A 13638-nucleotide genomic window follows, 5' to 3' on the forward strand; every position below is an offset into this window, starting at 1 on the left:
CCATGTCTCTCTCTCAGATGCCTGGGCTTGGGCAGGAACACTGGTACAGCTGTCTCTTCCTCTTGGTGTTGGGAGGCAACTAATGTAAACACAATACCTTGTTAGATTCAGCTTGGGCTTTCACTGTTTCTGTCTTGGTTGGAGATGACATGGCATCCATGGATTTCAGGACTTCCTCTTTTGATTCTAGCCACTGCAGCACAGAGTTTGCCTCCTTCTGAACCTCCTCCATTCTGTTGAGGATAGCCTGAAGGCTTTCCTGGCGTTCATGAAGTATTCCACCCAGTTTCTCATACTTCAAGTTTACATCTGACATGTCACACTGGATCTCCGTCAGATCTAGTATCATAGAAACAGAAATCAGATTGGAGACAGCTCTTCAAGTATGTTCCTTGACTCCTCACTCCTAAATTACTTGCATCCCTCTTACTCCTTCTAGTGAACTAGAGATTATCTTCCTGCTAAATCATACAAAAGTTCCTGTTTATATACACAAAACAAAAGAGTTCTCATTAATCTGCATTCTAGTTTTGGCATTATATACTCAAATGTATACCTTAAAATGCTAAACATGGGAACAATAAAAGTGAACGGAGCAAAGTAAGAAATTAACCTCAGTGTACTACTGGGATTAAGGTGCTTGGAGTATTCTTCCATTCCTTCTTCTCCAAACTACAGAGAAGTCACCTAGCTTGGAGGCTGAGAGCTAGACTAGATTACCTCTAGTATAACTTCTTTAAAATTCAAAGATTAACATATATTTTCTTTGAGTTCTTTCCCTATTTGCCTTATCTAGTGATCCAGTCTATTGTTTTTCTACAATGCCTTTAGCTTCAGGGGCTGCCAACCTGTTTATGGTCTACAGCCAGAAAACCACAGTTGCTTCTCCCCAGATTTTTATCCTCACACCCATTCTGGCAGCAGTTCTTCCACACATATTGCAACATACACAGATGCAAACATGGACACTGTCCTAACACATCCAACAAAGAAGCACTGTTGAAATGGCATTCTCACCTTTGCAGGTGTGGTATCCGTTTACACTGCCTACAGAGCTTCCTACAGAGGGCAGTATGGAACCTGAGCAGAAGGACAGGGAGACAAACAGGGCAAGACCAACGTGTTAGGAATACATATAGGCACTGAATTTGTCCTTTGGCCCTCACTTTAAGCTTAGGTATCAGGAAGTTAACACAGCACAAGACAACATAGTCATGGAAAGAGACAAATTATTTTAGCTGCCAGGCAACAAAATGTCACTTGAGGACCTTAGCAGGAATGATTCTTAATCCTTTCTAGAGGAAATTCATATTCCCTTCTTATTAAATCTCCAACTTGAATTCTTTGGATGCTGCCCTAATTTTGTAAAGCAAGTACTGGTAAAATTATTAAGTCTAGAATGGTACTTGCCATATTTTGGAATGAGCTTTTATAATAAAGCCAGAAAGTTTTACCTTTTATATCAATGTCTTTCAATATAATAAAAATGAAAATAACTATCATTAAGGACATAAAAAGCAGCCTATTGTTTTTTCTTTTTCTTTTTTTTTTTTTTTTTTGAGACAGAGTCTCACTCTGTTGCCCAGACTAAAGTGCAGTGGCATGATCTCGGCTCACTGCAACTTCCACCTCCCGGGTTCAAGCAATTCTCCCATCTCAGCCGCCCAAATAGCTGGAATTACAGGCGCCTGCCACCAGGCCCAGCTAATTTTTGTATTTTTAGTAGAGACGGGGTTTTACCATGTTGATTAGGCTGGTCTCAAACTCCTGACCTGAGGTGATCTGCCTGCCTCGACCTCCCAAAGTAATGGGATTATAGGCATGAGTCACCGTGCCTGCCCTAAAAAGCAGCCTTCTTCTAATAAAGACATTAAAATGAACCCTTCATATATTGTTTCTAAAGGAAGATTATTTGCCTTTTCTTTCATAACCTCTTCTTGCTCACCCTTCCCCAAGAAAAAACAGAAATCCTAAGTGCCAATAAATATGGCTCATCAACATTCCCATAAATTGTGCTTTGGGCCTTTGGTTCTGTTTCTAATCACCATAATTTCACATACATTCTCCCCAAACTGATTCCTTATATTTCAGAAAAGTTTCCCAAGATAGTTGTAAAAACCAGGTGATGTAATGATAAATATTATACAGAAATCTGAAAAATATTCATAATGATACTTTAAAACGACAGAAAACTCTTGTATGCACTGACTTCACTTTACAAAAAGTTATGTGCAAGGTTATATTACGAAATAGTTGGCCGGGCGCGGTGGCTCACCCCTGTAATCCTAGCACTTTGGGAGGCTGAGGTGGGTGAACTGCCTGAGCTCAGGATGTTTGAGACCGGCCTGGGCAACGTGGTGAAATCCCATCTCTACTAAAATACAAAAAATTCGCTGGGTGTGGAGGCGGAAGCCTGTAGTCCCAGCTACTGGGGAGGCTGAGGCAGGAGAATCGCTTGAACTCAGGATTCAGTGAGGTTGCAGTGAGCCAAGATGGTGCCACTGTACTCCAGTCTGGGTGACAGAGCGAGACTCCGTCTCAAAACAAAAACAAAATAGTTGTGGGCCAGGTGTGATGGCCCACGCCTGTAATCCCAGCACTTTGGGAGGTTGGAAGTTTAAGACCAGCCTAGGCAACACAAGACCCTGTCTCTACAAAAAAATGTTAAAAAAAAAAAAAAAGTTAGGCATGACAGTGCACATTTGTGGTCCTAGCTACTTGGGAACTTGAGGTGGAATGACTGCTTGGGCCTAGGAGGTCAAAGCTACAGTGAGCCATGATCACACTACTGTCCTCCAGCCTGGGTGACAGAGGAGACCCTGTCTCTAAAAACAAGGAAAAAAATTAGTTGAATTACGGTGGTGATTATAAAACTTTTAAATGTTAATGTTATTATATTTTCAATTAAAAAATACAAAATAGAAAAATCATATTCCATTGCAGTGTGGTGATGGAAAAAAAGAAACTGGACTAGTAGGTAGCAGAAGAAGGTACTAACCAAGGTTGTCACTAACTCAGTATGTGAGCCTTAATCTACAAACATAGTTTCTTCTGCAGGATTTAAAGATAATACAACCTACTCTGTTAACTCTCATGAGGTAACTGGGAAAAGATCATGAACCAATGTATGTCAAAGTACTTTATGAAACAGAGCTACATAAATGTAAGGTACTGAAATATATATGGTTTTTCAGAGTTGGAGGAGAACTTTGAGAGCACTCAGGATAGTAATTTTCAAACTGATTTTCAAAGCACCCTAGAAAGGTGCTTTAGGGATTGTGGTTAAAGTTTGGTTTAAATGTAATATTCACAGACATTTCTAACTACTTAGAAATGATAATAAAACACTCATGTTCAATTATGCTGAATTCTACACCTTAACCCATCAGATAAAACCAATTATGCTGCTTTTCCGGGGAAAGTAAAGCAGCTCCTGACACGTCTAAGCATCTATTTTAACTTATTTTTGAGTGTCCCTGATTGGAAAGGTGGTAGCTCTTCACCAGCAATTTATGATATTCAAACCTGTCCATGTTCACTCATGTATACTATACAAAGAAAAACATCTATAGCATATGTGTAATACATTAAATAACATGACCAAAAATATAACACAGCTTGCTCTCTGTATATCTACACAGTTCTCACTGGGACAGAATTGTGTAATAATATAATTCCTAACACTTCAAGTCAGTTGGACAGTTTTTGTCCTCAATGTCAGTCTTAAGTGTTTTCTATGTGTAAGAGCCCTCATTAAATATTCTTAGTGATTTAACTTTGATGGCCGGGCGCGGTGGCTCAAGCCTGTAATCCCAGCACTTTGGGAGGCCGAGGCGGGCGGATCACGAGGTCAGGAGATCGAGACCATCCTGGCTAACACGGTGAAACTCCGTCTCTACTAAAAATACAAAAAACTAGCCGGGCGCGGTGGCGGGCGCCTGTAGTCCCAGCTACTCGGGAGGCTGAGGTAGGAGAATGGCGTAAACCCGGGAGGCGGAGCTTGCAGTGAGCTGAGATCCGGCCACTGCACTCCAGCCTGGGTGACAGAGCAAGACTCCGTCTCAAAAAAAAAAAAAAAAAAAAAAAAAAGATTAATGCTATAAAATAACGTATAAGGGAAACTTATGCCAACAAAATGTTTTTTTTTTTTTTAAATTTTTTATTATGTATTTATTTATTTTTTGAGACAGAGTCTTACTCTGTCTCCCAGGCTGGAGTGCAGTGGTGCAATCTCAGCTCACTGCGAGCTCCACCTCCCGGGTTCAAGCCATTCTCCTGCCTAAGACTCCTGAGTAGCTGGGACTACAGGTGCCCACCACCACGCCCAGCTAATTTTTTGTATTTTTAGTAGAGACACGGTTTCACCATGTTAGCCAGGATGGTCTCGATCTCCTTACCTCGTGATCCACCCACCTCAGCCTCCCAAAGTGCTGGGATTACAGGTGTGAGCCACCGAGCCTGGCCACCAACAAAATGTTTTGTTTTATGTAGTAGGGTTCTATATGAGATTTCTGTTTTTCTACATGAAATTTTTGTTCTATATGACATTTCTGTTTTTTCTCTCTTTTTTTTTTAAAATGATCTAGTCTAGGAGTCAGTAAACTATAGCTCACCAGCCAAATCTGGTCCTTCATCTGTTTCAACAAAGTTTTACTGGAATACAGCCACAACCACTCATTTCTATTAATGTATTGTCTTTGGCTGCTTTTGTTACAATGGCAGAGGTAGGTATACAACTGTGACAGAGACCATATACCCTGCAAGCCTAAAATATTTACTATCTGGCCCTTTATAGAAAAAGTTTGCTGACTCTGATCTAGTCACAAACGAATAAGTCAATGAACGTAGAGGTTGTTATATCACCAATTCCCTAAAATGTTGTCACTTGTGGATAGTTCCAAAATACCTTTTAACTTTAGAATACTATAGAAAAGTGCACATTTTCAGAAAGCAAATAAATTTTTCCTTTACTCGTTAAGTGACTATAGGAGTGCACTATCATAGACTAGTAATAAAATCTATGGGATCTCAATTAACAACGAGCAAGTGACTGAGAACTCATATGAGATTTTTTTTTTGTTTTTGAGACACAGTCTCGCCCTGTCACACAGGCTGGAGTACAGTGGCGCGATCTGGGCTCACTGCAACCTCTGCCTCCCGGGTTCAAGCAATTCTTCCCCATCGGCCTCCCGAGTAGCTAGGATTACAGGTGCAAGCCACCATGCTTGGCTAATTTTTGTATTTTAGTAGAGACGGAGTTTCACCATGTTGGCCAAGCTGGTCTCAAACTCCTGGCCTCACGTGATCCACCTGCCTGGGCCTCCCTAAGTGCTGTGATTACAGGCGTGAGCCACTGTGCCTGGCCTTCATATTAGATTTTGCTTCAAGGACTTAATTTGCAGTGAAAGATTATATACACATGTGAGCACAATCTTTGTACCCCCTTTGAAGTACTGATTTCTTTTTTTTTTTTTGAAATGGGGTCTTGGTCTGTCACCCAGGCTGGAGTACAGTGGCACAATCTCAGCTCACTGCAACCTCTGCCTCCCAGGTTCAAGTGATTCTCCTGCCTCAGCCTCCCGAATAGCTGGGATTACAGGCATGAGTCACCAGGCCTGGCTCATTTTTATATTTTTAGTTGAGACAAGGTTTCACCATGTTGGCCAGGCTGGTCTTGAACTCCCGACCTCAAGTGATCAGCCCACCTAGGCCTCCCAAAGTGCTGAGATTACAGGCATGAACCACCACGCCTGACCCAATACTGACTTCTAAATACTTGCTTCTTCCTGGTTATCACACTCATACCTATCCAGGCTTGCCCAATTTTTTTTTGAGACGGTGTCTTGCTCTGTCTGTTGCCCAGGCTAGAGTGCAGGCACCATCACGGCTCAATGAAACCTCCATCTACCAGGTTCAAGGTATTCTCATGTTTCAGACTCCCCAGTAGCTGGGACTATAGGCGCATACCACCATGCCTGGCTAATGTTTGTGTACTTTTTTTTGGAGACAGAGTCTCACTCTGTCTGTTGCCCAGGCTGGAGTACAGTGGCGTGATCTCGGCTCACTGCAAGCTCCACCTCCTGGGTTCACACCATTCTCCTGCCTCAGCCTCCTGAGTAGCTGGGACTACAGGCACCCGCCACCATGCCTGGCTAATTTTTTGTGTTTTTAGTAGAGACGGGGTTTCACCGTGTTAGCCAGGATGGTCTCAATCTCCTGACTTCGTGATCTACCCGCCTTGGCCTCCCAAAGTGCTGAGATTACTACAGGTGTGAGCCGCCGCACCCGGCCTAATTTTTGTATTTTTAGTAGAGACAGGGTTTCACCATGTTGCCAGGCTGGTTTTGATCTCCTGACTTCGTGCCTGGCCAGTACCCAAGTTTAAAGATGATGCATACTCATCCCATTTATACGTTCAAAAAAGGGAAATTCTCAAGATGAAAATCTTATTTTAATTATTCTATGTTCATTTGATAGTTCTTTTTTTTTGTTGAGATGGAGTCTCGCTCTGTCGCCCAGGCTGGAGTGCAGTGGCATGATCTTGGCTCACTGCAAGCTCTGCCTCCCAGAGTTCTTTTTTTTTTGAGAAGGAGTCTCGCTCTGTTGCCCAGGCTGGAGTGCAGTGCCGTGATCTGGGCTCACTGCAAGCTCTGTCTCCCGGGTTCACGCCATTCTCCTGCCTCAGCCTCCCGAGTAGCTGGGACTATGGGCACACACCGCCATGCCTGGCTACTTTTTTTCTTTTTTGTAGTTTTAGTAGAGAGTTTTGTAGTTTCACTGTGTTAGCCAGGATGGTCTCGATCTCTTGACCTTGTGACCCGCCCGCCTTGGCCTCCCAAAGTGCTGGGATTACAGGTGTGAGCCACCGCGCCCAGCCATCTGATAGTTCTAAGTGGGCCAACTAGTTCATTTACTTTTCCCATCATGGGAAGGAATTTTGCAAAATGAAGCAACGTTATATAGCAAAAGGGGTGACAGGTCAGGTTGCAGGGGAAGACTGCTTTGGGGATGCACTTTGTTTTCATACCCAACCTTGATTTTCACTTTAATTGTATAAAGAGGCATCTCCAAAGGCCAAAAGCAAAGAGCAATTTTTATTCACTATATTTTGAAGAGCCCGTACTCACCTGTCTTGCCTTGGGAATCAGGTGCTGTGATTTCCATGATGAGATTTTCTAAAGGAGTACCTTTGCAATTGATTTCTTCCACCAGAGTTCCCTTACTTGCCCAGTCATCTAGTAGACTCTGTTTAAAGAAGAAAATGGCTAAATGTAATATCTGGGGCTTTTTCCTCATAAGTAGAGACACCAATTCTATATATACTCCCTAGTGTTTTGACAAGCATTAAGAGACCATCCTTCTGATTTATTTATTCATTTATCAAACATCTATTGAATATTTACTATATGCCTGGTAGCATGCCAAGCACTGGGGTATAAAATAGAATTATGACACAATTTCTAAAATCAGAAGCTCAGATTATCAACTGCATTATAATGTGATAAATGCTATTATAGTATTATGGACAGTCTGTGAATTCCAAGAGCACAAGAGGAGTTCTATCTAATTCTGCCTAGAGGAAGGAAAGCTTTGAGTTAAGATAATGGCTGGGCATCGTGGTTCACGCCTGTAATCCCAGCACTTTGGGAGGCTGAGGCGGGCAGATTACTTGAGGTCAGGAGTACAAGACCAGACTGGCTGACATGGTGAAACCCTGTCTCTACTAAAAATACAAAAAAAAAATTAGCCAGGCATGGTGGCAGGCGCCTGTAATCCCAGTGACTCAGGGGGCTGTGATGGGAGAGTTGTTTGTACCTGGGAGGCAGAGGTTGCAGTGAGCTGAGATCGCGCCATGGCACCCCAGCCTGGACAACAGAGTGAGACTCTGTCTTTAAAAAAAAAAAAAAGTAAGATAAGAGTTTGCCAGACTGACAAGAGGGAACAACATGCATACAAAGATGAAAAAAGAAATAGTAACTGGAGGATAAATGAGGAGCTAGATATTGAGATACAGAAAAATATATAGAATCATAGGCTATACTTTCCATTTATTAAGGAAACTTTATATTGGGTTTGAAATCAAAGATCCAACTACCATAGAAATCCATTAGGAAACAATGGCATTTGCTCTAAGACAAAAGTACCACATCATGTTAAGTCTCCAAGATGTCTCCTGCCATAGTTGTAGGATTTTACTCCTTTCAGAGCAAGGACACCATTCTAGCCTTCAATGCCCTCCTCCATACTGAATATCCCTGACAATCTACTTAGTTTGCTTTTGACTTTAAGCTGCAGAGAAAGGCACAGAGCCCTACTCATATTGCCTAATTTCAAAATGACCCTTGGTCACTGCTTGTCAGTTCCTTAACTAATCACTCTTTTTTTTTTTTTTTTTTTTTGAGACAGAGTCTCACTCTCTGTCACCCAGGCTGCAGTACAGTGCGCCATCTCAGCTCACTGCAACCTCCGCCTCCCCAGTTCAAGCAATTCTTTGCCTCAGCCTCTCAAGTAGCTGGAATTACAAGTGCCCGCCACCATGCCCAGCTAATTTTTTATTTTTAGTAGAGATGGGGTTTCACCATCTTGGCTAGGCTGATCTTGAATTCCTGACCTTGTGATCCACCCACCTCGGCCTCCCAAAGTGCTGGGATTACAGGCGTGAGCCACTGCGCCTGGCCATTAATCACTCTTGATTCTGAAGAGCCACAGTCCCCAAACTGTGGCTTGACTCACAGAATATTTTACATTTTTGAGGAAAATACAGTTGTGACATCTGTTGAACACCATATGAACAACTACTAAGTTCTTTGGACCTAACTTCTTAGCAAGTAGAAGTATTAGGAGTTTTTTTGTTTTGTTTCTTTTTTTTTTTTGGCCTTGAGGTGCCATGACAAATTTCTTAAAACACCATGGGCACTGTGAAACAAAAATGTTGGGAAAGCTCTGTCCTAGGGAATTCCCAACAGCAAACACTCCTGGCACCAGCTCTGTGAAAGCAATCAAACTATTCTCTTTCATCTGCTCAAGATAAAGTGTGCTTTACTGAGAAAATAAGCGTAAGTGCATGACAGTTAGAGGCATATTTGGCTTATTTCAACAAAAGGAAGACTCAGGTTAGAGGTATAAGCAGAGGCTGGATGATTACGGATCAAAGACAGTACAGAAGGGATTTTGCAGGGAATGGGAGGAAGGTTGGTCCCATCCTTGAAGGTACCTTCCAACCATCTGATTCTAGCTTTTCCTTTATTAGCTGAAGTAGTACTAGTTCTTCTATCCTCAATTTCCTGATAATATTATCTGGTTACTTGCTCAAATATATTTGTCTAATTCTCAAACATACAAAGAGAGTGTATGCTTCTCAAAGACTGTATGGGTAGATTGTTACCACATAAAGAAAACGGAGGAATTTCTGTTCTGATGCAGAGTGACAACTTGGATTTCTCATACATTTCCCCACCACAGCTGGAGGCCAGTTAATACAAGTATTCAAACCAGTGCCTAGTCCAATTCTTGGAGTCCCTTTGTTCACCTACCTTCAGGTGTTCAATCTGCTTTTCTAACTCTTTAGCACTCATAGAAGTTTCTGTAGGTGGAATACTCCCTTCAGTTTCTTTCAGCCATTTCTGGAAGGTCCTGACCAGTTTCCGGAATTCATCCAACTGTTCCTGGCAAGATGATGCATCTTTCTCTCTGTCAATGAAGCAGTTTTGTTACTTGCCAGACTGTTTTATAAAGTCAACTTGAGCTAAGACTAGCTCATTCTGTGACTCTAGACATCAGTTACCTAACATGGCCTTTCTTTCTCATAATCTTTTCCACAGCAGGTTTGGCTGAACAACCACATATAATGTTAAAGAGTACCAAACTCAGGAATATATTGCCCTTGTTTGGACATTTCTGAGGAAAGAGGTCTTCAATCTTACTCCAGGCTAAAGTGAAAGTGAGAAAAACTAAAGGGAGGCTGCTATTTAGGTACTGTGATACAATGGAAAGAATGCAGTCTTTGGATCTCGATTCCAGCCATGCTACATTTTAGCTATTTGACTCTTTCAAGGACCAATTCAAATGCTGATTGCTTTAGCAAGGAAGGTGCTGAAACTGAGGCTCACAGAAGTTAGGTGATTAGTTCTAGATTAACCACGCCAATGAATAAACTAAATCAAAAGGAAAGTTTTGGAAATGGCCATATTTATCAGACATATGTCAATTCAGAAATCCTGATTCCTCATACAGTAAAAAGGCCCTCAGTATAGGGGAAGAAAAACAAAAGCTTTCTTCACCTTTGTCCCCATCCTCTCCATTAGATAACCTGCTGCTAATAATGTTGGTTTGAGCGACTCTTTTCTTCTAATCACTAAGGCAGTTATCTGCTAAATCAAGAACATGTTTATGGCTAAACTGAGATAAGAAGTCTTGTTCATGTTCTTAAATCCATGTGAGGCTGTCCAGTGGGGAACCATGGCTTTTCAACAGGGACCAAAATCAGCCAGCCTTGTCATATATTCCCTTGTTTGCCTTGAAAGAAGAATCCAGATACTCCTCTAAAACAGCAACTTAAATGTGGTCAAAACAAGCAGCAGGGCTGGGCATGGTGTATAATCCTACCCAGCATGTTGGGAGGCCAAGGCAGTAGGATCTATGAGGCCAGGAGCTCACAACTAGCCTGGTCAACATAGCAAGACCCTGTATCTTAAAAAAAAAAAAAAAGCCAGGGGAGTGCCAACATAACCCTTAATTATGTCTAGGAAGTCTCTTCCAATTTTTCTCTTCTTTCAAAATTATTCTATAATCTTACTTGCTGCCTCAAATTTGTTCTGTTTGGTCCAAGTGGCCTAGGCTTCTGATCACAAAGAGAAGGAACTCATCCCTATTTTCTGTTAGCTACTATTAGAAAAACCACTAAGTGACTGGGTGCGGTGGCTCACGCCTGTAATCCCAGCACTTTGGGAGGCTGAGGCGGGTTGATCACCTGAGGTCAGGAGTTCGAGACCAGCCTGGCCAAAGTGGTGAAACCCTGTCTCTACTAAAAATGCAAAAATTAGCTGGGCATGGTGGTGGGCACCTGTAATCCTAGCCATTCAGGAAGCTGAGGTAGAAGAATTGCTTGAACCCAAGAGATGGAGGTTGTAGTGAGCCGAGATAGCACCACTGCACTCCAGCCTGGGTGACAGTGAGACTCCATCTCAGAAAAAAAAAAAAAGAAAGAAAAAAGACAAACTACTAAGCATCAAGTAGATTAGGTAGCTTTGCCTAAAAAATGGCACTTTTCACCCTCCTATGACTCAGTAGTAGTTTTAGATGCCATCTTTTCTGGTAAAGGAAGAAAAGAGAAAAGATCATTTCACTCCATAACAAGAAAAAATAGTTCCCCAATGCTGACCAACACAAGTGATAACTCACCTCTCTTTAACTGTCTTCTGTAGCTCTGTGAAGTCTTTTCTGAGGTTCTGTACCCTGTCCTGATGCTGGGACAGGTCCAGTGCAAAGCCACAAGAGCTCAGTTCAGTGACCAGGTGCTCAAGAGTATCTAGGTTCTCCTGTTGGTCTTCCATTTCCAAATTGAGTTCCTGTCAAGCAAACAAGGATATGTATTAAATCCTCTAATCCTTATAAATATACTCTAAAAAGAAGGAAAGAGGTATGCTTGCCAGGTCAAATGCTAGATCAAAACAATAAATATGTAACTCAGTGAAAAGTTTAAAAACAAAACTAAACTTTTTTTTTTCTTTTGAGACAAGAGTTTCACTCGTGTCACCCAGGCTGGAGTGCAATGGCACTATCTTGGCTCACTGCAACCTCCACCTCCCAGGTTCAAGCGATTCTTCTGCCTCAGTATTGCAAGCAGCTGGGATTACAGGCTCCTGCCACCATGCCTGGCTAATTTTTTTTGTATTAAAAAGCCCAATTAAAAAAATCTGATAGGCCGGGCACGGTGGTTCAAGCCTGTAATCCCAGCACTTTGGGAGGCTGAGACGGGCGGATCATGAGGTCAGGAGATCGAGACCATCCTGGCTAACAGGGGGAAACCCCGTCTCTACTAAAAAAATACAAAAAACTAGCCGGGCAAGGTGGCGGGCACCTGTAGTCCCAGCTACTCAGGAGGCTGAGGCAGGAGAATGGCATGAACCCAGGAGGTGGAGCCTGCAGTGAGCTGAGATCCGGCCACTGCACTCCAGCCTGGGTGACAGAGTGAGACTCTGTCTCAAAAAAAAAAAAAAAAAAAAAAAAAAAATCTGATAAATATGTAGGACAACTTCAATTCACTGGAGAGTGGGTAGGAATTACAAAACAGTCTTGTCTCCTCTAAACAAATGTTCAAAGACTTGGGAGGTACCATGACAGGATGTAAAGAATGAAAGTTTTAGGAGTCAAATAGACCTGATATTCAATCACACTTTGCCACTTACTAACTTGTGATCTTAAGCTACTAAACTACTCTAAGCTTCATGGTCTCTTGTATAAAATGGGGGTAAACACACTATCTCCACTATTATTTAACATTGTACTTAAGATATCAGCCAGGCGCAGTGGCACACGCCTATAATCCCCAGAACTTTTGGGGGCCAAGGTAGGTGGATCACTTTAAGCCCACGAGTTCAAGACCACCCTGGGCAACATGGCAAAACTCCATCTCTATTTTTTTTTTTTTTTTTTTTGAGACAAAGTCTGGCTCTGTTGCCCAGGCTGGAGTGCAGTGGCGCCATCTCAGCTCACTGCAACCTCCGCCTCCCGGGTTCACACCATTCTCCTGCCTCAGCCTCTCGAGTAGCTGGGACTACAGGCACCCGCCACCACGCCCGGCTAATTTTTTGTGTTTTTAGTAGAAACGGGGTTTCACCATGTTCGCCAGGGTGGTTTCTATCACCTGACCTTGTGATCCACCCGCCTCGGCCTCCCAAAGTGCTGGGATTACAGGCATGAGCCACCGTGCCCGGCCTCCATCTCTATTTTTTTAAAAAAAGTTAATTTAATAATTAAAAAAGCCAATACAATTAAGAGAAAACAATCTGTGGAATAAGAATTGAAAAAGAAGAGATAAAACTGTATTTGTAGATTACATGAAAGTATATTTGTAGGGCCAGGCACAGTGGCTCACACCTGTAATCCCAGCACTTTGGAAGGCCAAGGCAGGCTGATCACTTGAGGTCAGGAGTTTGAGACCAGACTGGCCAACGTGGTGAAACCCCGTCTCCACTAAAATTACAAAAATTAGCCAGGCATGATGGCACACTCCTGTAGTCCCAGCTGCTTGGGAGGCTAAGGCAGAAGAATCACTTCAATTTGGGAGGAGGAGGTTGCAGTGAGCCAAGATTGTGCCACTGCATTCCAGCCTGGGCAACAGAGTAAGACTCTGTCTCAAAAAAAAAAAAAAAAAAAAAAAGGCCAAGCGTGGTGGCTCATTCTTGTAATCCTAGCACTTTGGGAGGCTGAGGCGGGAGGATCACTTGAGTTCAGGAGTTCAAGACCAGTCTGGCCAACGTGGGTGAAACCTGTCGCTACTAAAAACACAAAAATTAGCTGGAAATTGCTTAAACCCAGGAGGTGGAGATTGCAGTGAGCCGAGATTGTGCCACAGCACTCCAGCCTGGGTAACACAGCAAGTCTCTGTCTCAAAAAAAAAAAAAAAAAAAAAAAAGG

At 42.5% G+C, this 13638-nt stretch overlaps 1 protein-coding gene across 8 annotated transcripts in view; it reads right to left on the reverse strand.

Moving 5' to 3' along the window:
* Positions 1 to 13638, reverse strand: part of MACF1 (microtubule actin crosslinking factor 1) — a 384222-nt gene that overhangs the window by 109398 nt on the left and 261186 nt on the right. For 7 of the 8 annotated variants that reach the window (XM_077962815.1, XM_077962806.1, XM_077962819.1 and 4 more), the window contains 5 exons: positions 11401 to 11567; positions 9534 to 9690; positions 7128 to 7245; positions 1018 to 1080; positions 98 to 339 (listed from right to left, as the gene is read on the reverse strand). In XM_077962815.1, the coding sequence (XP_077818941.1) occupies positions 98 to 339; positions 1018 to 1080; positions 7128 to 7245; positions 9534 to 9690; positions 11401 to 11567 (747 nt within the window). The remainder of the gene's footprint in view (positions 1 to 97; positions 340 to 1017; positions 1081 to 7127; positions 7246 to 9533; positions 9691 to 11400; positions 11568 to 13638) is intronic. The other variant, XM_077962816.1, reaches the window with a different exon arrangement.

This window comes from Macaca mulatta, chromosome 1 (genome assembly GCF_049350105.2).
Source record: "Macaca mulatta isolate MMU2019108-1 chromosome 1, T2T-MMU8v2.0, whole genome shotgun sequence".
Taxonomy (NCBI): domain Eukaryota; kingdom Metazoa; phylum Chordata; class Mammalia; order Primates; family Cercopithecidae; genus Macaca; species Macaca mulatta.